Below are 27,989 nucleotides of genomic sequence, written 5' to 3' on the forward strand. Positions count from 1 at the left end.
TGTGCATCAATGCACAAGAGTCCTGGGAAAGATGGTGGCTTCTTACGAAGCAATTCCATTTGGCAGATTCCACGCACGAACTTTTCAGTGGGATCTGCTGGACAAATGGTCCGGATCGCATCTGCAAATGCATCAGCGGATAACCTTATCGCCACGGACAAGGGTGTCTCTTCTGTGGTGGTTGCAGAGTGCTCATCTGTTAGAGGGCCGCAGATTCGGCATACAGGACTGGGTCCTGGTGACCACGGATGCCAGTCTGAGAGGCTGGGGAGCGGTCACACAGGGAAGAAACTTCCAGGGAGTATGGTCAAGCCTGGAGATGTCTCTTCATATAAATATACTGGAGCTAAGAGCAATTTACAATGCTCTAAGCCTGGCAAAACCCCTGCTTCAGGGTCAGCCGGTGTTGATCCAGTCGGACAACATCACGGCAGTCGCCCACGTAAACAGACAGGGCGGCACAAGAAGCAGGAGAGCAATGGCAGAAGCTGCAAGGATCCTTCGCTGGGCGGAAGATCATGTGATAGCACTGTCAGCAGTGTTCATTCCGGGAGTAGACAACTGGGAAGCAGACTTCCTCAGCAGACACGATCTACACCCGGGAGAGTGGGGACTTCATCCAGAAGTCTTCCACATGATTGTGAACGTTGGGAAAAACCAAAGGTGGATATGATGGCGTCTCGCCTCAACAAAAAACTGGACAGGTATTGCGCCAGGTCAAGAGACCCTCAGGCAATAGCTGTGGACGCTCTGGTAACACCGTGGGTGTACCAGTCAGTGTATGTGTTTCCTCCTCTGCCTCTCATACTCAAAGTACTGAGAATTATACGGCAAAGGGGAGTAAGAACGATACTCGTGGCTCCGGATTGGCCAAGAAGAACTTGGTACCCGGAACTTCAGGAGATGCTCACGGAAAATCCGTGGCCTCTACCTCTAAGACGGGACCTGATTCAGCAGGGACCGTGTCTATTCCAAGACTTACCGCGGCTGTGTTTGACGGCATGGCGGTTGAACGCCGAATTCTAAAGGAAAAAGGCATTCCAGAAGAGGTCATTCCTACACTGGTTAAAGCCAGGAAGGAGGTGACTGCACAACATTATCACCGCATTTGGAGAAAATATGTTGCGTGGTGTGAGGCCAGGAAGGCCCCCACGGAGGAATTTCAACTGGGTCGATTCCTACATTTCCTGCAAACAGGATTGTCTATGGGCCTCAAATTGGGGTCCATTAAGGTTCAAATTTCGGCCCTGTCGATTTTCTTCCAGAAAGAATTGGCTTCAGTTCCTGAAGTCCAGACTTTTGTAAAAGGAATACTACATATACAGCCCCCGGTTGTGCCCCCAGTGGCTCCGTGGGACCTGAATGTAGTTTTGGATTTTCTCAAATCCCATTGGTTTGAGCCACTCAAATCGGTGGATTTGAAATATCTTACATGGAAAGTAACCATGCTACTGGCCCTGGCTTCAGCCAGGAGAGTATCAGAATTGGCGGCTTTATCGTATAAGAGCCCATATCTGATTTTCCATTCGGACAGGGCAGAACTGCGGACGCGTCCTCAGTTTCTGCCTAAGGTGGTGTCAGCGTTTCACCTGAACCAGCCTATTGTGGTGCCTGCGGCTACTAGCGATTTGGAAGATTCCAAGTTGCTGGACGTTGTCAGGGCATTGAAAATATACATTTCAAGGACGGCTGGAGTCAGAAAATCTGACTCGCTGTTTATACTGTATGCACCCAACAAGCTGGGTGCTCCTGCTTCTAAGCAGACGATTGCTCGTTGGATTTGTAGCACAATTCAACTTGCACATCCTGTGGCAGGCCTGCCACAGCCTAAATCTGTCAAGGCCCATTCCACAAGGAAGGTGGGCTCATCCTGGGCGGCTGCCCGAGGGGTCTCGGCATTACAACTCTGCCGAGCAGCTACGTGGTCGGGGGAGAACACGTTTGTAAAATTCTACAAATTTGATACCCTGGCTAAAGAGGACCTGGAGTTCTCTCATTCGGTGCTGCAGAGTCATCCGCACTCTCCCGCCCGTTTGGGAGCTTTGGTATAATCCCCATGGTCCTGACGGAGTCCCCAGCATCCACTTAGGACGTTAGAGAAAATAAGATTTTACTTACCGATAAATCTATTTCTCGTAGTCCGTAGTGGATGCTGGGCGCCCATCCCAAGTGCGGATTGTCTGCAATACTTGTACATAGTTATTGTTACAAAAAAATCGGGTTGTTATTTGTTGTGAGCCGTCTGTTCAGAGGCTCCTATGTTTGTCATACTGTTAACTGGGTTTAGATCACAAGTTATACGGTGTGATTGGTGTGGCTGGTATGAGTCTTACCCGGGATTCAATATCCTTCCTTATTGTGTACGCTCGTCCGGGCACAGTATCCTAACTGAGGCTTGGAGGAGGGTCATAGGGGGAGGAGCCAGTACACACCACCTGATCCTAAAGCTTTAGTTTTGTGCCCTGTCTCCTGCGGAGCCGCTAATCCCCATGGTCCTGACGGAGTCCCCAGCATCCACTACGGACTACGAGAAATAGATTTATCGGTAAGTAAAATCTTATTTTTAATGTATTAGCAACTGCTTTCTTGCTGTACGTGGCTGTTTGTAGATTAGAAACAGAGCCGGCGCTAGCTGCTCAGCAAAGGGATGCAGTGCAGGGAGGCACCAAACTGAAGAGGCGCTCAGCCTCTCCCTGCTCTGCATCCCTGCTGCCGCTGCGCCTGTCACCCTGGATGACAGGTAGCGGCGCTGGCAGATTGCAGCGCGGCAGCTCCCCCTCCTCCCCAGAAAGTGTGTGCCTGTGTGGCCTCAGCCTACACACAGCACCACTGCCATTCCCGAGCTGCCGAGAGTTGGGGGCGTGGCCTAATCGCGGGAGCCGTGGCCACGCCCCTTTATGGGAAAATTGTTGTAATGTGACTAACGGATGCTACTGTGTGGTGTAATGTGAATAACGGACACTACTGTGTGGTGTAATGTGACTGACGGACACTACTGTGCGGTGTAATGTGACTGACGGACACTACTGAGCGGTGTAATGTGACTGACGGACACTACTGTGCGGTGTAATGTGACTGACGGACACTACTGTGCGGTGTAATGTGACTAACGGACACTACTGTGTGGTATAATGTGACTAACGGACACTACTGTGTGGTATAATGTGACTAAAGGACACTACTGTGTGGTATAATGTGACTAAAGGACACTACTGTGTGGTATAATGTGACTAAAGGACACTACTGTGTGGTATAATGTGACTAACGGACACTACTGTGTGGTATAATGTGACTGACACTACTGTGCGATGTAATGTGACTAACGAACACTAGTATGTGGTGTAATGTGACTAACGGACACTACTGTGTGGTATAATGTGACTAACGGACACTAGTAGGTGGTGTAATGTGTCTAAAGGACACTACTGTGCGGTGTAATGCGACTAACGGACACTACTGTGCGGTGTAATGTGACTAACGGACACTACTGTGTGGGGTAATGTGACTAACGGACACTACTGTGTGGTATAATGTGACTAACGGACACTAGTATGTGGTGTAATGTGACTAACGGACACTACTGTGTGGTGTAATGTGAATAACGGACACTACTGTGTGGTATAATGTGACTAACGGACACTACTGTGTGGTATAATGTGACTAAAGGACACTACTGTGTGGTATAATGTGACTAAAGGACACTACTGTGTGGTATAATGTGACTAAAGGACACTACTGTGTGGTATAATGTGACTAAAGGACACTACTGTGTGGTATAATGTGACTAACGAACACTAGTATGTGGTGTAATGTGACTAACGGACACTACTGTGTGGTATAATGTGACTAACGGACACTAGTAGGTGGTGTAATGTGTCTAAAGGACACTACTGTGCGGTGTAATGCGACTAACGGACACTACTGTGCGGTGTAATGTGACTAACGGACACTACTGTGTGGGGTAATGTGACTAACGGACACTACTGTGTGGTATAATGTGACTAACGGACACTAGTATGTGGTGTAATGTGACTAACGGACACTACTGTGTGGTGTAATGTGAATAACGGACACTACTGTGCGGTGTAATTTGACTGACGGACACTACTGTGCGGTGTAATGTGACTGACGGACACTACTGTGCGGTGTAATGTGACTATCGGACACTACTGTGTGGTATAATGTGACTGACACTACTGTGCGATGTAATGTGACTAACGGACACTAGTATGTGGTGTAATGTGACTAACGGACACTAGTATGTGGTGTAATGTGACTAACGGACACTAGTATGTGGTGTAATGTGACTAACGGGCACTACTGTGTGGTGTAATGTGACTAACGGACACTAGTATGTGGTGTAATGTGACTAACGGACACTACTGTGCGGTGTAATGTGACTAACGGACACTACTGTGCTGTGTAATGTGACTAACGGACGCCACTGTGCGGTGTAATGTGAGTAACGGACACAACTGTGCGGTGTAATGTGACTGACGGACACTACTGTGTGGTATAATGTGACTGACACTACTGTGCGATGTAATGTGACTAACGGACACTAGTATGTGGTGTAATGTGACTAACGGACACTAGTATGTGGTGTAATGTGACTAACGGGCACTACTGTGTGGTGTAATGTGACTAACGGACACTAGTATGTGGTGTAATGTGACTAACGGACACTACTGTGCGGTGTAATGTGACTAACGGACACTACTGTGCTGTGTAATGTGACTAACGGACGCCACTGTGCGGTGTAATGTGAGTAACGGACACAACTGTGCGGTGTAATGTGACTGACGGACACTACTGTGTGGTATTATGTGACTGACACTACTGTGCGATGTAATGTGACTAACGGACACTACTGTGTGGGGTAATGTGACTAACAGACACTACTGTGTGGTATAAAGTGACTAACAGACACTAGTATGTGGTGTAATGTGACTAACGGACACTACTGTGCGGTGTAATGTGACTAACGGACGCCACTGTGCGGTGTAATGTGAGTAACGGACACCACTGTGCGGTGTAATGTGAGTAATGGACACCACTGTGCGGTGTAATGTGACTAACGGACACTACTGTGTGGTATAATGTGACTGACACTACTGTGCGATGTAATGTGACTAACGGACACTAGTATGTGGTGTAATGTGACTAACGGACACTAGTATGTGGTGTAATGTGACTAACGGGCACTACTGTGTGGTGTAATGTGACTAACGGACACTAGTATGTGGTGTAATGTGACTAACGGACACTACTGTGCGGTGTAATGTGACTAACGGACACTACTGTGCTGTGTAATGTGACTAACGGACGCCACTGTGCGGTGTAATGTGAGTAACGGACACAACTGTGCGGTGTAATGTGACTGACGGACACTACTGTGTGGTATTATGTGACTGACACTACTGTGCGATGTAATGTGACTAACGGACACTACTGTGTGGGGTAATGTGACTAACAGACACTACTGTGTGGTATAAAGTGACTAACAGACACTAGTATGTGGTGTAATGTGACTAACGGACACTACTGTGCGGTGTAATGTGACTAACGGACGCCACTGTGCGGTGTAATGTGAGTAACGGACACCACTGTGCGGTGTAATGTGAGTAATGGACACCACTGTGCGGTGTAATGTGACTAACGGACACTACTGTGCGGTGTAATGTGAGTAACGGACACTACTGTGCGGTGTAATGTGACTAGCGAACACTACTGTGCAGTGTAATGTGAATTGGTACTATTCTGTGGCCCTATATTTTCGGCACTTCCCCCTGCCGGGGGAAGTGGCATGTGTAAAAGGGTGCTCTACCTGGCGCAAAGTGTAAGAGGGAACTCTACCTGGCTCAGTGTGTAAAAGGGTGCTCTATCTGGAATAATGTGTGACTGGCTCTACCTGGTGCAATATGTAAAAGGGGGCTGTATCTGGCGTAATGTATGTAAGTGGTACTATTGTGTGGTGTAATTTTTAATAATGGAGACTACTGTGTAACATTATTATTTTAGACCCCTATATTTTAGGTAATTTTTTTATAACCGTATGTTTATGGATCTTGAGGGGGGGTTGGGCGACACCAAAATGTGTAGTTACAGCTCTGAGGATGAGATTGTTCACATTTTGTATTTGTAGAAAGGCCCAAATTTTATAGTGTGCAGGAGGGCGCCGAACACCCTAGCACCGGCCCTGATTAGAAAGTTAATATTCTGTTGTACTTCTGAGTGATGAGATGACCACCACATTTGTAAATTGTTTTTACTGCAGATTGATAGATCCTCAAACACAAGTTACAAGAATACATGTGAGTACATTCTTGTTTCTTTTCTTTTTAAGTTGGTTATGCTTTTAAGTAAAATAAAAATAAGGTAAACTTTTTACGTATCTTTTCAGGCCATCAATCGCTTAAAATAGTAAAAGCTGTTTAGTCTGCCTTTCATGGTGTTACTGCCATTACATTCACTGGTCACCATAAAGAGGGAACAGACTAATATCCAACGTAAATAAATTACACTTCACTTTATAAGAGTGCTTTTATTCATTAATGTTTGGTAGTACATAATAATGTAAAAGAGAAACAGACAACTAGTAATATTGTGGCATTGTGTTGATTACTGCTTAGCCATAAGAGATTTATTATAGCATTAGAAGTCATACGAATGAAACACAGTACATTACATTTCCACCTCTCACAATTTAATGAAATGGAAAACATAATTTAGATGTGTTAGTGGCCATTTAGGCTTTTGTTGGTTTGTGTGTAAAATGTTCCTTTTACAGTTAGAATTTACTTAAGTCTTAAAACTGGCAGATTTATGTCTGCAAAATCAGTTTTATAAATAAAATAAAACTAAAGTTTTTTTTGTGCTACTTTGTGTTCTGTCTTTCTTTCCGATATACAGTATTTTCCACACTGACTAGGAAGCAGCCTCATGCCAATTTATTTTACCACCTATATAATATTACTGCTGCAGGCTGTCCCATTATGAATAATGTAGAGGCATCCAGTGGGGTTTTCTGTTTGTTTGTATTCCCCTTATGTTGTATTTGTAGGGCATTCTTTGCAAAAGAGAAGTATGATTGCAGTGATGCAATGATATATGAAAAATACAGGAGTATTTAATTCTAAATGATGCTTATTCTGTAGATACAGCAGTAAATTAAAGGGATTTGGGATATTAAATAGACAGGGGACAGTTGTATTTTTTGTTACACTGTAGCTCTCAGAACCTTGTTGTCTTTTTTTTTTTTATTGTTCAACATTTTTTTTTCTTCAATATTTAGTCATATTGAAGGAGGGTGGGGTTGTTCTTTTTAAACAACTTATTGATTTTGTCTAATCCATCAAAACGTTTGTTTTTGTTTTGTTTTTATATTAAAACCCTAGCGCTTAATATTCCAGGTATTTAAAGTGCCATTATTCCTGTCTAAATATATTATTTTTTAAAGTAAAATTAATTGTTACTGTGGGATGAAAATGTTGAAATTTAGCTTAGTGTGTTTATTTGTTTTTAATTGACTCTTTACCAGGGCCATGCTGGCGCTACCAATACGATCGTCTGCGATCATCCACGGCGATTGTGCTTAGATTCAGACAGAGTATCAGCCACTCACATTTGAAGCTGTTGGCTACTGCACCTCAATGTTGGAGGGGGTATGGCTGTCTAAGTCGACTAGGAAAAGGTTGATACCAAAAGGTCAACAGGCACAAGGTCGACACCCAAAAAAGGTTGACGCAGGAAAAGGTTGACAGGTTACTGTTCCAAATCATAGTCCACGTGGATCGTAAAGTATGAAAAGTCAAAAAATTTAAATTATAAAAAACTTGTTGACCATTGACATGTCGACATTTTAGTGTCATTCCGAGCTGATCGCACGCTGCCGTTTTTCGCAGCGCAGCGATCAGGTCACTACTGCGCATGCGTATGCACCGCAATGCACAGGCACATTGTACGGGTACAAAGCAGATCGTTGCTGTGCGATGGATTTAACAAAGAATCCATTTGCACAGCTGATCGCAAGGAGATTGACAGGAAGAAGGCGTTTGTGGGTGTCAACTGACGGTTTTCTGGGAGTGTTTGGGGGAAAACGCAGGCGTGTCCAAGCGTTTGCAGGGCGGGTGTCTGACGTCAATTCTGGGGCCGGACAGGCTGAAGTGATCGCAAGGGCTGAGTAAGTTCTGAGCTACTCAGAAACTGCACAAACTATTTTTGTGCCGCTCGGCTACACATGCGATTGCACCCTTGCACAGCAAATATATACTCCCCAGTGGGTGGTGACTATGCGTTTGCATGGCTGCAAAAAGTAGCTAGCTAGCGATCAACTCGGAATGACCCCCTTTGTCTGTATAACCTTTTGACCATGTCGACCTAATGCCCGTCGACCTATTGACTGTCGACCTTATCCATGTCAACCTAGCATCCGGATACTGTTGAGGTCGGAGGATCCTGTTCCACCATTTTCTAGCTGTAAACGTAAGATGTTGGGTGGGTTGATTGTAGTGCCTGAAGTGGGGAAGCACTAACTGAACACCTGCAGAGCTAGCTTTGGTGCTGCTGTTGGGCATAAATGATTGGTGCGTCAAGTAGGCTAAATGTTAGTATTCACAAATAATGTTTATTTTATAGTTTGCCCTTGAAAACCTCACACAGTTTGCTGCCCATCAAGATAACAAGCGGCTGGTGGGATTTGTGGTGTGTAGCCCTGAGACATCTGGAGAGGAGACACTGAGTGCTTATGTTCTGGAGAGTAACACGGAGGGTGAAAAGGTCTCAACACTGTTCTGTATCTTTCATTTGTGTCCTGTTATGTTTGTCCTATAGCCCATATGCTTTATTGGAGTTACAGTGCTGGGTAATCCTATCTTGTTAGTGCCTATGCCATGTATGCACACTGCCATGTTTGTCTTTCTGCAGGGCTATTGTATGCCTTTTCCAACTGCTATTCTAATTACTTACAGTATTTCTTATTTTGGACAAGTACCTACTTTACTAACAGCTGTATTTTTAGTAGAACGTATTATCTAATAAGTAAAATATATGGAGGGAAGGAAACTATTAATTTTAGTTACAATGGCTGATTTTCAGGTATGGAATAATAGTATTACTGTAGGCCCCAAAGTGGCAGACCCAATGTAAATAAAATGCAGTGCATTCTCAAATACTGTAGAAGCTATTTTCTATTGCACGCAATGTTTTATAGATTGTCGCTTCATACGTTTTGTTCACATGGGTAATAAACATGGAGATGAAGCTAAGAAGATGGCTATATGGCGGGAGGGAGTACAGTTGTATGTACAGCAACACATACTTTTTGGGACTTTCCCTCCATGAGATCCTAGAGGGGAGAGCTAAGTCTAAATGCAGAACATCATTCCATAGGGGCATGGCCATGATGACTTGAGTTGTGTTATCAACCCTCCAACTTTCCAACTTCACTAGGAAAGTGTTCAGGAACCCATGGGATTACTTGCCTTCCCAGGAGTCAGGGAATACTCCCCCCACAATCTTGGAGAGTGGGCAAGTAGGATTTAAGAGTTTAGTAAATTATATAACCATTACCTAGTTTTATTGTTTTAACCTCAGAAATCTAAAATGAAGACAACAAAACAGGGGAAAGAAGTGCCTGTTATGTTTCTCATTGTTGTTTTGTTATATGGGTGATTCTTCAGAAAGTGAACATAAAGTCCTGTGCATCACATGCTTTTACATTTTTATTTTTTTTATTTTTAACTGGCCTGTTAAGTTTTAATATAAACAACAATTTCTTAATTGCTTAGTAGCAATGCCTTACCCTATAACTTAAGACCCTCTAAAATCTTGATATTTTGGAGAAGTATGTTGTTTGAATTTGTGTAGCTGTCCCGTGCATCACAGAGAATTGTCCATATTCATGTTACGTTTTGTAGTAATTTTTTACTCAGTATATGTACAGTATATATATATATATATATATATATATATATATATATATATATATATAGACAGTCTAATAGACTTTTACTGTGTACGGCTTAGAACATTATTTCTGTTTTGTTTTTTTCTCCACCCTTTTTGTTAAAGTTTGCAAATAGCCACTTTGTGAAATTGTTCCCACAATCTGAGTACTTTTTCACACATACTGCATGCACTTGGTAATTGGTTAAAAGCACATGAAACGAACATATGCCTTAGAAGTTAATGTAATGATTCACTTTTCATATGTTATGCTATTACTTAAGCCATCTATTATACAGACAGTATGCATTAATGCATGAAAAATAGGGCGTGCTACGTTCTCACATTTTAATAAGAATCCAGACATTTGTTTTGTTATTAATGTACATTTCAGACGCTAGTGACTGAAAGTTGCATTAGATTGTGTATAGGCGTGAATGAAAATGGTTAAAAAGTCCCTGCATTAAAGGAACTATGGCAGATAGTGCCTGGTTATGTAAAACTTGGACTGTCCATGTAGTAAAAAAAATATTAATGATATTTTTTGAGTGCTTCAGATAAACATCAGAAAAGTAAATATACTTTCTTGTTTCCTGTAATAAGCTCTTAATTTTAAAAGAAGTAATTCTGTTTACTTAAAATATATTTAAATATAATACTTTAAACTACAGATGTTAAACAGGTAGCACTATTCAGATTGAATGCATATTTTGATATATTTAAACTTTCAAAATGAGAGATTTGGCAAAAGAAATTTGCATGCATGAATTTTAATTAATAAAGGAGGTGTAAAGGAGATGTCTGTACGAAGTGAAGCAAGGAAGAGATGTCATGGCCAGGTTTTGCAGATCAGTGAATTATGTTCTAAGATTAAGGGGGATGTACAATGGGTCACTAAAATTTACGGAGAATAATCTTTTCGCACCTATCACATAAAAAAGCGTCTCTTGGCTAGTATGTGTGCTCCCATCTTTCTACCTATGCAATTGCAAATCTGCGAAAATGGTATTTGCGCAATATTTCTTGCCGGCAAAACGTAAAAGTGTAGGTGAAAATGGGGAAATCTGCCTGTACCAAGTGTTCAAATGAAATTAGGGGTACAAAAAATGGGTATAAGTGTATAGTGATGTCATTTTAAGCCACTTTATTAAAAAAAAGGAAATCCCAATTACTTCCACCTGCAACCCAAACACTTATCCCACTCATAAAGCACTCCAATATACCACCCCCCCATACCTTGTTCTTCAATTCACATCATTTTGCACTTTTTCACCCCAAAAATGACATGGCATTTTTGGGCAATTAAAAATAATGAAAAAACCTCTAACTGCCTAATTAGTCCTAGGGGTTCTGAACCAAATACCAACTTTTTTACCTTTTTAAATAGGTAAAATAGGTCAGTGGTAATGAAATCTGTGGAGAATTATCGCCAGTGAATAATTGAATAGGTCCGCTTCCACGAATCGCATTATAATCCTGTTTTTTTTGCTTGAAAACAGGTTATCACGCCCAATTGGGTATCCCCCCTAAAGACGTGTGAAAGTGCATACTGTACACATGCAGGGTTCAATGATTACCTTTCCTGAGTTTTTTGTTGCTCATTAAGGAGTCCCTTCTCCACAATACCTATACCACTGCCCATATGTCATCCCTTCAATCTGAATAAAGCCTTTGGGACACCCATAAGGTGGTAATGAGAGGACACCTTATTGTGCTAATTTCTAGAACAAACCAGGAAAGGCTTGATAAAATAATGTGCCTATCCGATACCCTGGAAAAATCCCAACATAAGATCTCGCATGACCCTGCATTACTGTAGAAACTACTGGCCACCAGGGGAGAAATTAATCTACTTTTAACTAATCAAGTTTCCAATATATATAGGTCAGTATCCTAGGAGATGAAACATAATTTCTCTATCGTCCTAGTGGATGCTGGGGTTCCTGAAAGGACCATGGGGAATAGCGGCTCCGCAGGAGACAGGGCACAAAAGTAAAGCTTTCCGATCAGGTGGTGTGCACTGGCTCCTCCCCCTATGACCCTCCTCCAAGCCAGTTAGATTTTTGTGCCCGGCCGAGAAGGGTGCAATCTAGGTGGCTCTCCTAAAGAGCTGCTTAGAAAAGTTTAGCTTAGGTTTTTTATTTTACAGTGAGTCCTGCTGGCAACAGGATCACTGCAACGAGGGACTTAGGGGAGAAGAAGTGAACTCACCTGCGTGCAGGATGGATTGGCTTCTTGGCTACTGGACATCAGCTCCAGAGGGACGATCACAGGTACAGCCTGGATGGTCACCGGAGCCTTGCCGCCGGCCCCCTTGCAGATGCTGAAGTAAGAAGAGGTCCAGAATCGGCGGCAGAAGACTCCTCAGTCTTCTAAAGGTAGCGCACAGCACTGCAGCTGTGCGCCATTTTCCTCTCAGCACACTTCACACGGCAGTCACTGAGGGTGCAGGGCGCTGGGAGGGGGGCGCCCTGGGAGGCAAATGAAAACCTATTTTGGCTAAAAATACCTCACATATAGCCTCCGGAGGCTATATGGAGATATTTAACCCCTGCCAGAATCCGTTAAGAGCGGGAGACGAGGCCGCCGAAAAAGGGGCGGGGCCTATCTCCTCAGCACACAGCGCCATTTTCCCTCACAGAAAGGCTGGAGGGAAGGCTCCCAGGCTCTCCCCTGCACTGCACTACAGAAACAGGGTTAAAACAGAGAGGGGGGGCACTAATTTGGCGTTAGAAATATATAAAAAAGATGCTATAAGGGAAAACACTTATATAAGGTTGTCCCTATATAATTATAGCGTTTTTGGTGTGTGCTGGCAAACTCTCCCTCTGTCTCTCCAAAGGGCTAGTGGGTCCTGTCCTCTATCAGAGCATTCCCTGTGTGTGTGCTGTGTGTCGGTACGTGTGTGTCGACATGTAGGAGGACGATGTTGGTGAGGAGGCGGAGCAATTGCCTGTAATGGTGATGTCACTCTCTAGGGAGTCGACACCGGAATGGATGGCTTATTTAGGGAATTACGTGATAATGTCAACACGCTGCAAGGTCGGTTGACGACATGAGACGGCCGACAAACAATTAGTACCGGTCCAGACGTCTCAAAAACACCGTCAGGGTTTTTAAAACGCACGTTTACTTTAGTCGGTCGACACAGACACAGACAGGGACACTGAATCCAGTGTCGATGGTGAATAAACAAACGTATTCCTTATTAGGGCCACACGTTAAAGGCAATGAAGGAGGTGTTACATATTTCTGATACTACAAGTACCACAAAAGAGGGTATTATGTGGGATGTGAAAAAACTACCATAGTTTTTCCTGAATCAGATAAATTAAATAAAGTGTGTGATGATGCGTGGGTTCCCCCCGATAGAAAATTATGGGGGGTATACCCTTTCCCGCCAGAAGTTAGGGCGCGTTGGGAAACACCCCTTAGGGTGGATAAGGCGCTCACACGCTTATCAAAACAAGTGGCGGTACCGTCTATAGATAGGGCCGTCCTCAAGGACCAGCTGACAGGAGGCTGGAAAATATCATAAAAAGTATATACACACATACTGGTGTTATACTGCGACCAGCGATCGCCTCAGCCTGGATGTGCAGAGCTGGGGTGGCTTGGTCGGATTCCCTGACTAAAAATATTGATACCCTTGACAGGGACAGTATTTTATTGACTATAGAGCATTTAAAGGATGCATTTCTATATATGCGAGATGCACAGAGGGATATTTGCACTCTGGCATCAAGAGTAAATGCGATGTCCATAACTGCCGGAAGATGTTATGGACACGACAGGGGTCAGGTGATGCAGATTCCAAACGGCACAAAGGTGTATTGCCGTATAAAGGAAGAGGAGTTATTTGGGGTCGGTCCATCGGACCTGGTGGCCACGGCAACTGCTGGAAAATCCACCGTTTTTACCCTAAGTCACATCTCTGCAGAAAAAGACACCGTCTTTTCAGCCTCAGTCCTTTCGTCCCTATAAGATCATATCTGCCCAGGGATAGAGGAAAGGGAAGAAGACTGCAGCAGGCAGCCCATTCCCAGGAACAGAAGCGTTCCACCGCTTCTGACAAGTTCTCAGCATGGCGCTGAGACCGTACAGGACCCCTGGATCCTACAAGTAGTATCCCAGGGGTACAGATTGGAATGTCGAGACGTTTCCCCTTCGCAGGCTCCTGAAGTCTGCTTTACCAAGGTCTCCCTCCGACAAGGAGGCAGTATGGGAAAAAATTCACAAGCTGTATTCCCAGCAGGTGATAATTAAATTACCCCTCCTACTACAAGAAAAGGGGTATTATTCCACACTATATTGTGGTACTGAAGCCAGAAGGCTAGGTGAGACTTATTCTAAATCTAAAAAATTTTTGAACACTTACAAAGGTTCAAATCAAGATGGAGTCACTCAGAGCAGTGATAACGAACAGGAAGAAGGGGACTATATAGTGTCCCGGGACATCAGGGATGCTTACCTCTATGTCCCAAATTTGCCCTTCTCACTAAGGGTACCTCAGGTTCGTGGTGCAGAACTGTCACTATCAGTTTCAGACGCTGCCGTTTGGATTGTCCACGGCACCCCGGGTCTTTACTAAGGTAATGGCCGAAATGATGATTCTTCTTCGAAGAAAAGGCGTCTTAATTATCCCTTACTTGGACGATCTCCTGATAAGGGCATAGTCCAGGGAACAGTTGGAGGTAGGAGTAGCACTATCTCGGATACTGCTACAACAGCACGGGTGGATTCTAAATATTCCAAAATCGCAGCTGATCCCGACGACACGTCTGCTGTGCCTAGGGATGATTCTGGACACAGTCCAGAAAAAGGTGTTTCTCCCGAAAGAGAAAGCCAGGGAGTTATCCGAGCTAGTCAGGAACCTCCTAAAAACAGTGCATCATTGCACAAGGGTCCTGGTAGAAAATGGTGGCTTCCTACGAAGCAATTCCATTCGGCAGATTTCACGCAAGAACTTTTCAGTGGGATCTGCTGGACAAATGGTCCGGATCGCATCTTCAGATGCATCAGCGGATAACCCTATATCCAAGGACAAGGGTGTCTCTCCTGTGGTGGTTATAGAGTGCTCATCTTCTAGAGGGCCGCAGATTCGGCATTCAGGATTGGATGCTGGTGACCACGGAGCCCAGCCCGAGAGGCTGGGGAGCAGTCACACAAGGAAAAAATTTCCAGGGAGTGTGATCAAGTCTGGAGACTTTTCTCCACATAAATATACTGGAGCTAAGGGTAAATTTATAATGCTCTAAGCTTAGCAAGACCTCTGCTTCAAGGTCAGCCGGTATTGATCCAGTGGGAAAAACATCACGGCAGTCGCCCACGTAAACAGACAGGGCGACACAAGAAGCAGGAGGGCAATGGCAAAAACTGCAAGGACTTTTCGCTGGGCGGAAAATCATGTGATAGCACTGTCAGCAGTGTTTCATCCCGGGAATGGAAACTGGGAAGCAGACTTCCTCAGCAGGCACGACCTCCTCCCGGGAGAGTGGAAACTTCATCGGGAAGTTTTTTCCACATGATTGTAAACCGTTGGGAAATACCAAAGGTGGACATGATGGCGTCCCGTCTGAACAAAAAACGGGACAGGTATTGCGCCAGGTCAAGAGACCCTCAGGCAATAGCTGTGGACGTTCTGGTAACACCGTGGGTGTACCAGTCGGTGTATGTGTTCCCTCCTCTGCTTCTCATACCTAAGGTGCTGAGAATTATAAGACGTAGAGGAGTAAGAACTATACTCATGGCTCCGGATTGGCCAAGAAGGACTTGGTACCCGGAACTTCAAGAGATGTTTACAGAGGTCTTATGGCCTCTGCCGCTAAGAAGGGACTTGCTTCAGCAAGTACCATGTCTGTTCCAAGACTTACCGCAGCTGCGTTTGTTGGCATGGCGGTGGAACGCCGGATCCTAAGGGAAAAAGGCATTCCGGAAGAGGTCATTCCTACCCTGGTCAAAGCCAGAAAGGAGGTGACCGCACAACATTATCACCACATGTGGCGAAAATATGTTGCGTGGTGTGAGGCCAGGAAGGCCCCACAAAGAAATTTCAACTCGGTCGATTCCTGCATTTCCTGCAAACAGGAGTGTCTATGGGCCTCAAATTGGGGTCCATTAAGGTTCAAATTTCGGCCCTGTCAATTTTCTTCCAGAAAGAATTGGCTTCAGTTCCTGAAGTCCAGAACTTTGTCAAGGGAGTATTGCATATACAACCCTCTTTTGTGCCTCCAGTGGCACTGTGGGATCTCAACGTAGTTCTGGGATTCTTCAAATCACATTGGTTTAAAACCAGTCAAATCTGTGGATTTGAAGCATCTCACATGAAAAGTGACCATGTTCTTGGCCCTGGCCTGGACCAGGCGAGTGTCAAATTGGTGGTTTTTTTTCTCAAAAAAGCCCATATTTGTTTGTCCATTCGGACAGGGCAGAGCTGCGGACTCGTCCCCAGTTCTCTCCCTAAGGTGGTGTCAGTGTTTCACCTGAACCAGCTTATTGTGGTGCCTTGCACCTACTAGGGACTTGGAGGACTCCAAGTTGCTAGATGTTGTCAGGGCCCTGAAAATATAGGTTCCAGGACGGCTGGAGTCAGGAAAACTGACTTGCTGTTATCCTGTATGCACCCAACAAACTGGGTGCTCTTGCTTTTAAGCAGACTATTGCTAGTTGGATGTGTAATACAATTCAGCTTGCACATTCTGTGGCAGGCCTGCCACAGCCAAAATATGTAAATGCCCATTCCACAAGGAAGGTGGGCTCATCTTGGGCGGCTGCCCGAGGGGTCTCGGCTTTACAACTTTGCCGAGCGGTTATTTAGTCAGGGGCAAACACGTTTGTAAAATCCTACAAATTTGATACCCTGGCTAAGGAGGACCTGGAGTTCTCTCATTCGGTGCTGCAGAGTCATCCGCACTCTCCCGCCCGTTTGGGAGCTTTGGTATAATCCCCATGGTCCTTTCAGGAACCCCAGCATCCACTAGGACGATAGAGAAAATAAGAATTTACTTACCGATAATTCTATTTCTCGGAGTCTGTAGTGGATGCTGGGCGCCCATCCCAAGTGCGGATTATCTGCAATACTTGTACATAGTTACAAAAATCGGGTTATTATTGTTGTGAGCCATCTTTTCAGAGGCTCCGCTGTTATCATACTGTTAACTGGGTTTAGATCACAAGTTGTACGGTGTGATTGGTGTGGCTGGTATGAGCCTTACCCGGGATTCAAAATTCCTCCCTTATTGTGTACGCTCGTCCGGGCACAGTACCTAACTGGCTTGGAGGAGAGTCATAGGGGGAGGAGCCAGTGCACACCACCTGATCGGAAAGCTTTACTTTTGTGCCCTGTCTCCTGCGGAGCCGCTATTCCCCATGGTCCTTTCAGGAACCCCAGCATCCACTACGGACTCCGAGAAATAGAATTATCGGTAAGTAAATTCTTATTTTTTTGCACTTTTTTTACTGACGAGATTTTTTTTACAGGCTATACAATTAGAATCGCTCGTAAAAAAAAAAAAAAAAAGCTTTCCTGTTGAAAAACACAGGTTCAGTGAAACCTGTTTGTTTTCGTAAGAAATAGCTCCGTTTTCAAGTGAAAACTGGTCTGTTTCCGGGTATTTGGTTTCTCCTGCCTCAGGCAGGTGAAACAAAATCCCAGAGAAGGTGCGGTGACCTGCAGTTTCCCATGCCCACTGCAGCAGCAGGCTGGTACTGCAGTTAGGGTGCCGTGGGCCGGGAGCCAGCCCTCAGTGCTGAGACCCCGCCAGAGCATCGCCGCAGCTCTCCTCTTCCCTTGACCCCTGTGGAGGTCACATGACGGGGAAGCGATCATGTGTCTGGGGAGCCGGAGGTCAGCACTGCATCGGGAGCTGTCAGGAGCGGGCACCCGGTGAAGCAACAGAAACCCCGAAAAGCCTCAGCTTGTGCCGGCTTATCGGGGATAATAGGCTAGCCCTGGGCGATATCATTACCCGCTGTAATGTACCATGGGTAATTAGATATCCCCGTTAATTGGCTCAACCAAAAATATTATGAAAAGGGCAACAGCTAATAATTACTGGCTTCCAAAGTTCTCAGCAAGAAGCCTGTAATACCTTTGCCCATTATAGACCGTTCAGGAGCCTAACCTATGACCCCTAGGAAAATATGCTTACAGTTCCATCACTATTGCACAGAGCTGCATAATCTTCCCCAGGACGGTGTTTCAACAGCAGGAACGCATGATGGTCTCAACAGCAGGACCGCATGACTGAATTCCTGTCAAAGACTGGTCTATACATGTCTGCATGGGCAGCAAATCTCCTTAGTGCTGATATCACAATGGATGAGGTTGAAAAGATTCTTTATAGTCTAAAAACTGTGAATGACAGGCTGCCGCTGTTTGGGGGTGGCACTGGGAAGTGTTCCTGAAAATGGGCATGTTGTCCCCATTTTCTAGGAGTGCCGAGGCCAGCGTCTGTATCTTCTGATGCAGATTCTGTCCTCAGCAGCATAGAGGAGGTTTCCTATCTGAGGAGCCTTAGGCTTACTCAAATAGATGATGTAAACATCTTGTCTGATGGTTGTAATGGTGATCCAAAGCAGAGTCTTAGGATGCAGCACTCAGATCTGCAATGCCCAGCAGTATGTGTATTTTGCCCTCAGAAGCCTCCTGCGGCATTAGCATAATTAATGTCCATTTCTGAATTATCCCAGATGTCCACCTGATCTTCCAACAACCCAGAATTTCTCTCCCGTTGTTAAACCCCTTTCACACTATAGTAGCTTTTCTTCATTTAACCCTCTTGAGGCCCATAGGGTTACTTCCAATTTCCATTTTAAAAGGCCAAAATAAAAACGGATATATCTCGGTATATATATATGTCAGTCCTACAATTCCCTTTACTGGAATTACTACCACTGCCTTTTTGCTAGCATTTAAACTGACCTCCTATCCTGGCGCTCAGTAATATGGCTGTGCACGATCATGGCTTTTATTCTCAAACTTCTCTACCTATTCCAAACCCTTGTCCGGGTCCTGCTTTCTCAACTTTCTGCTCTTCAACATTTACTGTCAAAATGTATATAGTGTTACCACTCTCCCGGGATCAAGTTGTCCCTTTCTTAAAGAAAAAATACCACGGTAGGGGCTTGCCAGACCTCAAGTCCATAAGCATCTCATCTCAACCACATAGTTGCCTCTCTTGCTCACCCTGCCTCCCTTACTATGTTGATATTGATTCTGTACCCCTTACAACCCCATACCTTTCCTCTGTGGGGCCTCTTCCAGTCACACTCACACCTTTTATTTATTTTTTGTGTACTTGAGCACCTAGGCCACTGATACCACCTCCCCTTTATATTCTGTATTCTAGTTATATTGCTACTTCTGTTATGATATGCAGTTACATTATTGCCATTTGTATCCTTTTCCAATTGTGCTCTTGTAACCTTTTTTAAAAATACATATAAAATACAAATTTAAAATTATTGTAGTGCATCAGTTATTACAAGCACATGCTACCATATGTAATTGCGGTTATAAAGAAGTCCACTGTAACAGAATGTAAGTTATTTTACCTGTAAAAGATCAGACTGTAAGAAAACCATATTATCTCATTGCCAGTCTATTAAAAGCACTTTATTTGTCTCCATAGATTTGTTTCGCAATCGGCTTGGCAAAAGAAATTGCTGCTGCAGAAGAGGCAAGTGATACTTTTTTATTTTAGAAGCTGTAAAGTGCATAATGGGAGTGCTTTCCCATCTGAGGAGGGATTGGTTGGTTCTTGTATCATCATTAAAACAACATCTACCATGTCTGAAAAGATAGGCATTTAAGACAAAGTCTAGACTGAGGTGCACATGGCAAAGTACTGGGACTGACCGATAAGGCCCAATAATGTATTGACAGGATTCCATTATTAAGAGCATACAGGTTTTTGTGGAGAATTTGGTAAAGGATACAAGGGAAACGAGTTACAGTATTGGGCAGTAATAGAAGGGCTGGTCCTAACATAAGGCAAGTAGAGAACCTTTGATATGGTGGCGCTGTCTTAGAGAGAAAGCATCCTTCCTCTGCTGCACCAGTTCCACTCGTGCACTACTGGTTAAAACTTTGAGAACCAGTTTTTCTTTAAATTTAAGCCAATGAATGACCTGATATACTACACAGGTAACAATTAACTGATAGAGGTTAAACAAAATGTTTAGATTAGCAAAACTGGAAAATAATGTATCTTTCAGAGTTATAAAATAGTCCAAGTAATGGGTTAAGAACTTACAGCTGTCCTGCAGCGATGAAAAAATACTTGCCTTGGACCTTGAAGTTCTGCCAGTGGATTACTAAAGACTGGAAGAATCTGTGGTACATCATACAAGGTTTTTGTACGCCGCCGACTAGGCAAAAGGATGGTTCCTCACTTTGTGGAGTATTGTTTATAGTTTTATTTTTTTACAAAGTGATGGCTTATAACAGCTGCCTCTTCCTGGGCCCAAAATTTAAAAAAAACAATGTTTTTAATAGCTAAATGCTCCATGTTTTGTTAATAAAAGCATTGCTCTTTAAAAATGTTGTCTTAAACATGCCGAGAAGCACTGTGAAACATGGAGAAGGAAGTGTGATGGTCAGGGACCTATTTGCTGCATCCCAAGTCAGCGACTTGCACAGACTAGCATCATGGAACAAAAGGGCTACCACATTATTTTGCAGTGCCATGCGATACCCTATGAGTCGTATCTAGTTGGTCAAGACCTCAACCTATAGTAAGGGGGAAAAAATTGCTGAGGCCACCATCTGAGCAAATATTGGTGTGATTCCTAAAGGAGAACATGTCCCAAATTCAGGGGTTCCCAAAGCACACTTAACAGTCCATGTCTTAGTGATCACCATGCTTGAGCACAGATGATTAAATAAAAATAACTGAGGTATTAATTAAGTTGCCTGTACTCAAGTATGGCTATCCTTAACACCTGAACTGTTAGTGTGCCTTGCGGACTGTGGTTGTAAAACCTTGCCCTAATTTATGTTCTACAGGTTGAGTATCCCTTAACCAAAATGCTTGGGATCAGAAGTATTTTGGATATCTGATTATTCCGTATTTTGGAATAATTGCATACCATAATGAGATATCATGGTGATAGGACCCAAGTCTATCACACACAGATTACATTGAAGACATTTTTTACAAAGTTAGTTGTACTTTTTGAACAAGCAAATAAGGAAACAGTTACCTCCAAACTAACGGACAACCTATGTAATTACAACTGATAACAGGGAGAGTCACAGAGACACAATCTATTGACAAAGGAATTACCAGATTAACTGAAGGATATTAGAAAAGCAAATATATTCAAAGTAATCACAGTAGTATAAAAATCTAATGAATAAATGTATGACAAGCAGCTGGTCATTTTATACAGGTTGAGTATCCCATATCCAAAATGCTTGGGACCAGAAGTATTTTGGATATCGGATTTTTCCGCATTTTGGAATAATTGCATACCATAATGAGATATCATGGCGATGGGACCCAAGTCTAGGCACAGAATGCATTTATGTTTCATATACACCTTATACACACAGCCTGAAGGTCATTAAATACATTATTTTTAATAACTTTTGTGTATTAAACAAAGTTTGTGTACATTGAGCCATCAGAAAACAAAGGTTTCACTGTTTCACTCTCACTCCAGAAATTCCGTATTTTGGAATATTTGGATATGGGATACTCAACCTTTATTAATATTCCTATTTCCTTATCAAATGTTGATCTTAAATTGTTTGCCAAAATTCTTGCCAACAGACCGAGTCAAATTTCTGATAATAGAGAGTAAAAAACCCATATTTCACAAATTTGTGGGCTCAGTTGAATTTATCCCTGTTCACAAAGTGCCAGATATTCTGAAAAAGCACCAACAAAACAACAACACCGTAAACTTCTATAGAGTCTATTGCACTCTTAAAACAGCTACCCCTGCTCTGTTGATACCCTTAGATGTGTGAAAACTTTAAAGAAAGTCAGCTGGTCTTTTATGGGTCATGCCTTGTATTAATTTGGTTTGCCAGACCCTTCCTCCACGGAATTGCAGCTTTATATTTTAAGCCCTTAGTGTTGGTTCTTGTGAACGGCTTCTCCTACTCTCTTCTAATTATCCGGCGGCACACATCATGGATGCCCCTTGCTGCCTCTCCTATTTGCCATTCTCATGGGACATGTAACTTCTAAGATGGGAAACATACCCTAGTATTTATTGGGATTACAGCTTGCAAATTGGAGTAGAAATTGGGACTATATGAAGGGTGTGCAATAAGTTTCCGGATGCACAAGAAGTATTATATTTACAAAGAGAACATTACATTTTTTCAGAGGAGTCTATGCAAAGTTGTATGCTCTCAAACCACTTGGTGAAGCAGCTGGACCATTCTGAAGCACGTATGTCTCCTTGCTGGATGAAGGTCTCCACTGCAGCTTCCAGTGACTCAAAGCAAATCCCACACATCTTGCGCTTGATTTGTTGTAACACGTAGTCGCAGGGGACCAGATCTGGACTGTAGGGTGGATGACCAAGCTCCTGGATGCATTCAGTGAGCCAGAAAATTTCACCATTTCTCTTACGTCCTAGAGGATGCTGGGGACTCCGTAAGGACCATGGGGTATAGACGGGCTCCGCAGGAGACATGGGCACTATAAAGAACTTTAGAATGGGTGTGCACTGGCTCCTCCCTCTATGCCCCTCCTCCAGACCTCCGTTAGATCCTGTGCCCAGAGGAGACTGGGTGCATTGCAGGGGAGCTCTCCTGAGTTTCTCTGTAAAAAGAATTTTGTTAGGTTTTTTATTTTCAGGGAGCCCTGCTGGCAACAGGCTCCCTGCGTCGTGGGACTGAGGAGAGAGAAGCGGCCCTACTTAAGTGATAGGCTCTGCTTCTTAGGCTACTGGACACCATTAGCTCCAGAGGGATCGGAACGCAGGTCTCACCCTAGCCGTTCGTCCCAGAGCCGCGCCACCGTCGTTCTTGCAGAGCCGGAAGATAGAAGCCGGGTGAATATAAGAAGAAAGAAGACTTCAAAGGCGGCAGAAGACTTCTGATCTTCACTGAGGTAACGCGCAGCGTTAACGCTGTGCGCCTTTGCTCACACACACACACAAACACACACACAATACAAGCACGGATGGGTTCAGGGGGGGCGCCCTGGGCAGCAATAAACCTCTTGGCTGGCATTATTAACGGTATATAAGGCTGAGGCATTAATATATACGATCCCCCACCAGTTTGTTAGATTTTTGAGCGGGACCGAAGCCTGCCGCTGAGGGGGCGGAGCTTGATTCCACAGCACTAACCAGCGCCATTTTCTCCACAGCACGCTGCTGAGAAGCTGGCTCCCCGGACTCTCCCCTGCTGAACACGGTGACAGAGGGCTTTCAAAGAGGGGGGGGGGGGGGGGGCACATATATTTAGCGCAGTCAGTGTATATTTAACATATATAAAAAAGCGCTGTATATCTGGGAATTGTGTTTCCAGGGTCATTTGGCGCTGGGTGTGTGCTGGCATACTCTCTCTCTGTCTCTCCAAAGAGCCTTATTGGGGAACTGTCTCCAGATTAGAGATTTCCCTGAGTGTGTGGGGGTGTCGGTACGTGTGTGTCGGCATGTCTGAAGCGGAAGGCTCTTCTAGGGAGGAGGTGGAGCAAATGTGTGGTGTCTCCGTCGGCATCGCCAACACCTGATTGGTTGGATATGTGGAATGTTTTAAATGCAAATGTGAATTTATTACATAAAAGGTTGGACAAAGCGGAGTCCAGGGAAAATGCAGGGAGTCCATCCTTGCCTTTTACTATGTCACAAGGCCCTTCTGGGTCTCAGAAGCGCCCACTATCCCAAGTAGCAGACACTGATACCGACACGGATTCTGACTCCAGTGTCGACTACGATGATGCAAGGTTGCAGCCAAAGTTGGCAAAAAGTATTCATTATATGATTATTGCAATAAAAGATGTGTTGCATATCACGGATGACCCCTCTGTACCTGACACAAGGGTCCACATGTTTAAAGAAAAGAAACCTGAGGTTACTTTCCCCCCTTCCCATGAGTTAAATGAGTTGTTTTAAAGGGCTTGGGAAACTCCAGACAAGAAACTGCAGATTCCCAAAAGGATTCTTATGGCGTATCCTTTCCCGGCTAAGGACAGGATATGGTGGGAATCCTCCCCCAGGGTGGACAAAGCGTTAACGCGCTTATCAAAAAGGTGGCGCTGCCGTCGCAAGATACCACAGCCCTCAAGGATCCTGCTGATCGCAGGCAGGAGACTACCTTGAAGTCAGGGTCGCAGGTTCGGCATTCAGGACTGGGTTCTGGTGACCACGGACGCGAGCCTCCGAGGATGGGGAGCAGTCACACAAGGCAGGAATTTTCAGGGACTGTGATCAAGCCAGGAGGCTTGTCTACACATCATCATACTGGAATTAAGGGCCATATACAACGGCCTTCGACAAGCGGAGAATCTTGTTCACGACCTACCGGTTCTGATTCAATCAGACAACGTCACAGCTGTGGCTCATGTAAACCGCCAAGGCGGGACAAGGAGCAGAGTGGCAATGGCAGAAGCCACCAGGATTCTGTGCTGGGCGGAAAATCACGTAAGCGCTCTGTCAGCAGTATTCATTCCGGGAGTGGACAACTGGGAAGCAGACTTCCTCAGCAGACACGATCTCCATCCAGGAGAGTGGGGTCTTCATCAAGAAGTTTTTACAGAAATAACAAGTCTTTGGGGACGTCCTCAAATAGACGTGATGGCGTCACGCCTCAACAAGAAGCTTCCGAGGTATTGTGCCAGGTCAAGGGACCCTCAGGCAGTAGCAGTGGACGCCCTGGTGACACCGTGGGTGTTTCAGTCGGTCTATGTGTTTCCTCCTCTTCCTCTCATCTCAAAAATATTGAGAGTCATAAGACGAAAAGGAGTACAGACAATTCTCATTGTTCCAGATTGGCCTCGAAGGGCCTGGTATCTGGATATGCAGGAAATGCTCACATGAGATCCGTGGCCTCTTCCTCTCAGAGAGGACCTGTTGCAACAGGGTCCTTGCGTGTTCCAAGACTTACTGCGGCTGCGTTTGACAGCATGGCGGTTGAACGCCAGATCCTAGCTGAGAAGGGCATTCCGGACGAGGTCATCCCTACTCTGATAAAGGCTAGGAAGGAGGTGACAGCGAAACATTATCACCGTATCTGGAGGAAGTATGTGTCTTGGTGTGAAACCAAGAATGCTCCTCCGGAAGATTTCCATCTGGGCCGTTTTCTCCACTTCCTACAGACTGGAGTTAATATGGGCCTAAAATTAGGCTCCATTAAGGTTCAGATTTCGGCCCTATCCATTTTCTTTCAGAAGGAATTGGCTTCTCTACCAGAAGTCCAGACTTTTGTGAAGGGAGTGCTGCATATCCAGCCTCCTTTTGTGCCTCCAGTGGCACCATGGGACCTTAACGTGGTGTTACAATTACTTAAGTCTCCCTGGTTTGAGCCTCTTCAATCCGTGGAATTAAAGTATCTCACTTGGAAGGTGGTCATGTTGTTGGCCTTGGCATCGGCAAGGCGAGTGTCTGAGTTGACGGCTTTGTCTCACAAAAGCCCCTATCTGATTTTCCATGTGGATAGAGCTGAGTTGCGGACTCGTCCTCAATTTTTGCCTAAGGTGGTTTCCTCTTTTCATATGAACCAACCTATTGTGGTGCCTGTGGCTGCGCGGGACTTGGAGGACTCTGAGTCCCTTGATGTGGTCAGGGCATTGAAAATTTATGTAGCCAGAACGGCTCGGGTTAGGAAAACAGAGGCACTGTTTGTCCTGTATGCAGCCAACAAGGTTGGCGCTCCTGCTTCTAAGCAGACTATTGCTCGCTGGATCTGTAACACGATTCAGCAGGCTCATTCTACGGCTGGATTGCCGTTACCAAATTCGGTAAAGGCCCATTCCACTAGGAAGGTGGGCTCTTCTTGGGCGGCTGCCCGAGGCGTCTTGGCATTGCAGCTTTGTTGAGCGGCGACTTGGTCGGGGTCAAACACTTTTGCTAAATTCTACAAGTTTGATACCTTGGCTGAGGAGGACCTCATGTTTGCTCAATCAGTGCTGCAGAGTCATCCGCACTCTACCGCCCGGTCTGGAGCTTTGGTATAATCCCCATGGTCCTTACGGAGTCCCCAGCATCCTCTAGGACGTAAGAGAAAATAAGATTTTAAACCTACCGGTAAATCTTTTTCTCCTAGTCCGTAGAGGATGCTGGGCTGCAAGACTTGTATATAGTTACTGCTTGCATAAGGGTTATGTTACAGTTTTGATCGGTCTTTGACTGATGCGGTTTGTTTCATACTGTTGACTGGTTCGTATATTCCAGGTTATACTGTGTGGATGGTGTGGGCTGATATGAATCTTGCCCTTGGATTTACAAAATCCTTTCCTCGTACTGTCCGTCTCCTCTGGGCACAGTTTCTCTAACTGATGTCTGGAGGAGGGGCATAGAGGGAGGAGCCAGTGCACACCCATTCTAAAGTTCTTTATAGTGCCCATGTCTCCTGCGGAGCCCGTCTATACCCCATGGTCCTTACGGAGTCCCCAGCATTCTCTACGGACTAGGAGTAAAAGATTTACCGGTAGGTTTAAAATCTTATTTTTCCTGGACTTGTGGGCAGGTGCATTGATTGTTGTAACCCAAGCGCAAGTTCGTGGATAATGCCTTGAAATGGATCCAGAACTTGCAACTGGCATTGGGCGTACCAGTCCCCACTGATGACGCACTGCTTCACGAGTGCTATGGTACAGATGTGTCCTCTCTCATCATTGCTGCAGTCACATTAAACAGCCCTTCTAGTTGCGCCTAGTTGTAAGCACGTTTACAAACACCGGGCATCTTTTTTTTTTTCTTCAGAAAATGCATTGCTACTGTATGCAAGTAAGATGCACACGCAGACTCGGTTTAAAATTATATGCAGCTTGCCTATATTATGTATGCGACCACGGCTGTATCCACACACAAAATTCTAATCTACAGTGTTTTCCTGGAAAAAAAGACGCTTGATGTTATCACAGTTGCACAGAAACTTCCGGCTCACTCACACCAGGCATCTCACGGTGTATGGCATATTGAGGCTAGCTGTATGAGGACACAATTGTATCTATTTGATCAGTCTTGGCCAAAAAAAAAAGGCCACAATCTGCTTGGCCACAACGCATTCACGTTGGAACTTCAGTGGCGGTGTACCTCCAACTGGGGTCCACTGTGCCGGCGGCTGTTTGGTTTCGGGGTCAAAACTGTAGATCCAGCAATCCTGGTCACTGATGATCTTCCAGACAGAGTTTGAGTGACCGCCATCAAACCTGGCCAGCATGTAGTGGCACAAAGTCACCCGATCCTCCTCCTGCTCTCGAGTCAGTTGATGGGGCACCCAGCGTGGAGAAACCTTGCTCAGGCCAAGCTTTTTGTGGATTATTAAGCAGATGGATTCCGATGAGATGCCTAACTATTTCTCTAACTGAACACAGTCACCCTGGCAAAAGAGGGGGTGGAGGGAATTCTGTCGCAAAGGGAAAAACAGTGTACGCCCAATAAGGTGGAGAAAATGCAAATAGAACAATATGGCAATAGATGAAAGGCAACAGTCTATTAAAACAGCAATGCAAACCAATAGTCCACAAATGTCACGTCTTCCTTTTCATGTTTTTCTCCACGTTGTGTGCATTTAAAAGAAAAAGACAGAACGGACTAATGTGAAGTACGTTCTTTATTTGCAGATATTAACACCTCTGTGTTCAGAGAATGATAGTGTAGGATACAATTTTCATTTCCTAATAAGTAGTTGAGCGTACCGAAAACTCACTTGGCAATTGTATATGACAAACACATAACTGTTTCTTTCAAAAGAAGAGATATAGAGAACCAATCACCAGATTGTAATCAGGCATACCCAAACTCACAAGAATGGTGCTCTGGATCCTCATGTAACGGTTTCTTTTTATGGTCGACGGAATCACGGTGGTGACTTTTCATCAGCAATTAATTTTCTTAATCTACCTTCTTCCAAC

General features: G+C 44.6%; 1 protein-coding gene across 2 annotated transcripts in view; it reads left to right on the forward strand.

Annotated features, from left to right (window-relative positions):
- The window catches only part of APPL2 (adaptor protein, phosphotyrosine interacting with PH domain and leucine zipper 2), a 246,845-nt gene that overhangs the window by 218,245 nt on the left and 611 nt on the right, over nt 1–27,989 (forward strand). For both annotated transcript variants that reach the window (XM_063927758.1, XM_063927759.1), the window contains 3 exons: nt 6,278–6,314; nt 8,638–8,778; nt 19,578–19,625. In XM_063927758.1, coding sequence (XP_063783828.1) covers nt 6,278–6,314; nt 8,638–8,778; nt 19,578–19,625 — 226 coding nt within the window. The remainder of the gene's footprint in view (nt 1–6,277; nt 6,315–8,637; nt 8,779–19,577; nt 19,626–27,989) is intronic.

This window comes from Pseudophryne corroboree, chromosome 6 (genome assembly GCF_028390025.1).
Source record: "Pseudophryne corroboree isolate aPseCor3 chromosome 6, aPseCor3.hap2, whole genome shotgun sequence".
Taxonomy (NCBI): Eukaryota; Metazoa; Chordata; class Amphibia; order Anura; family Myobatrachidae; genus Pseudophryne; species Pseudophryne corroboree.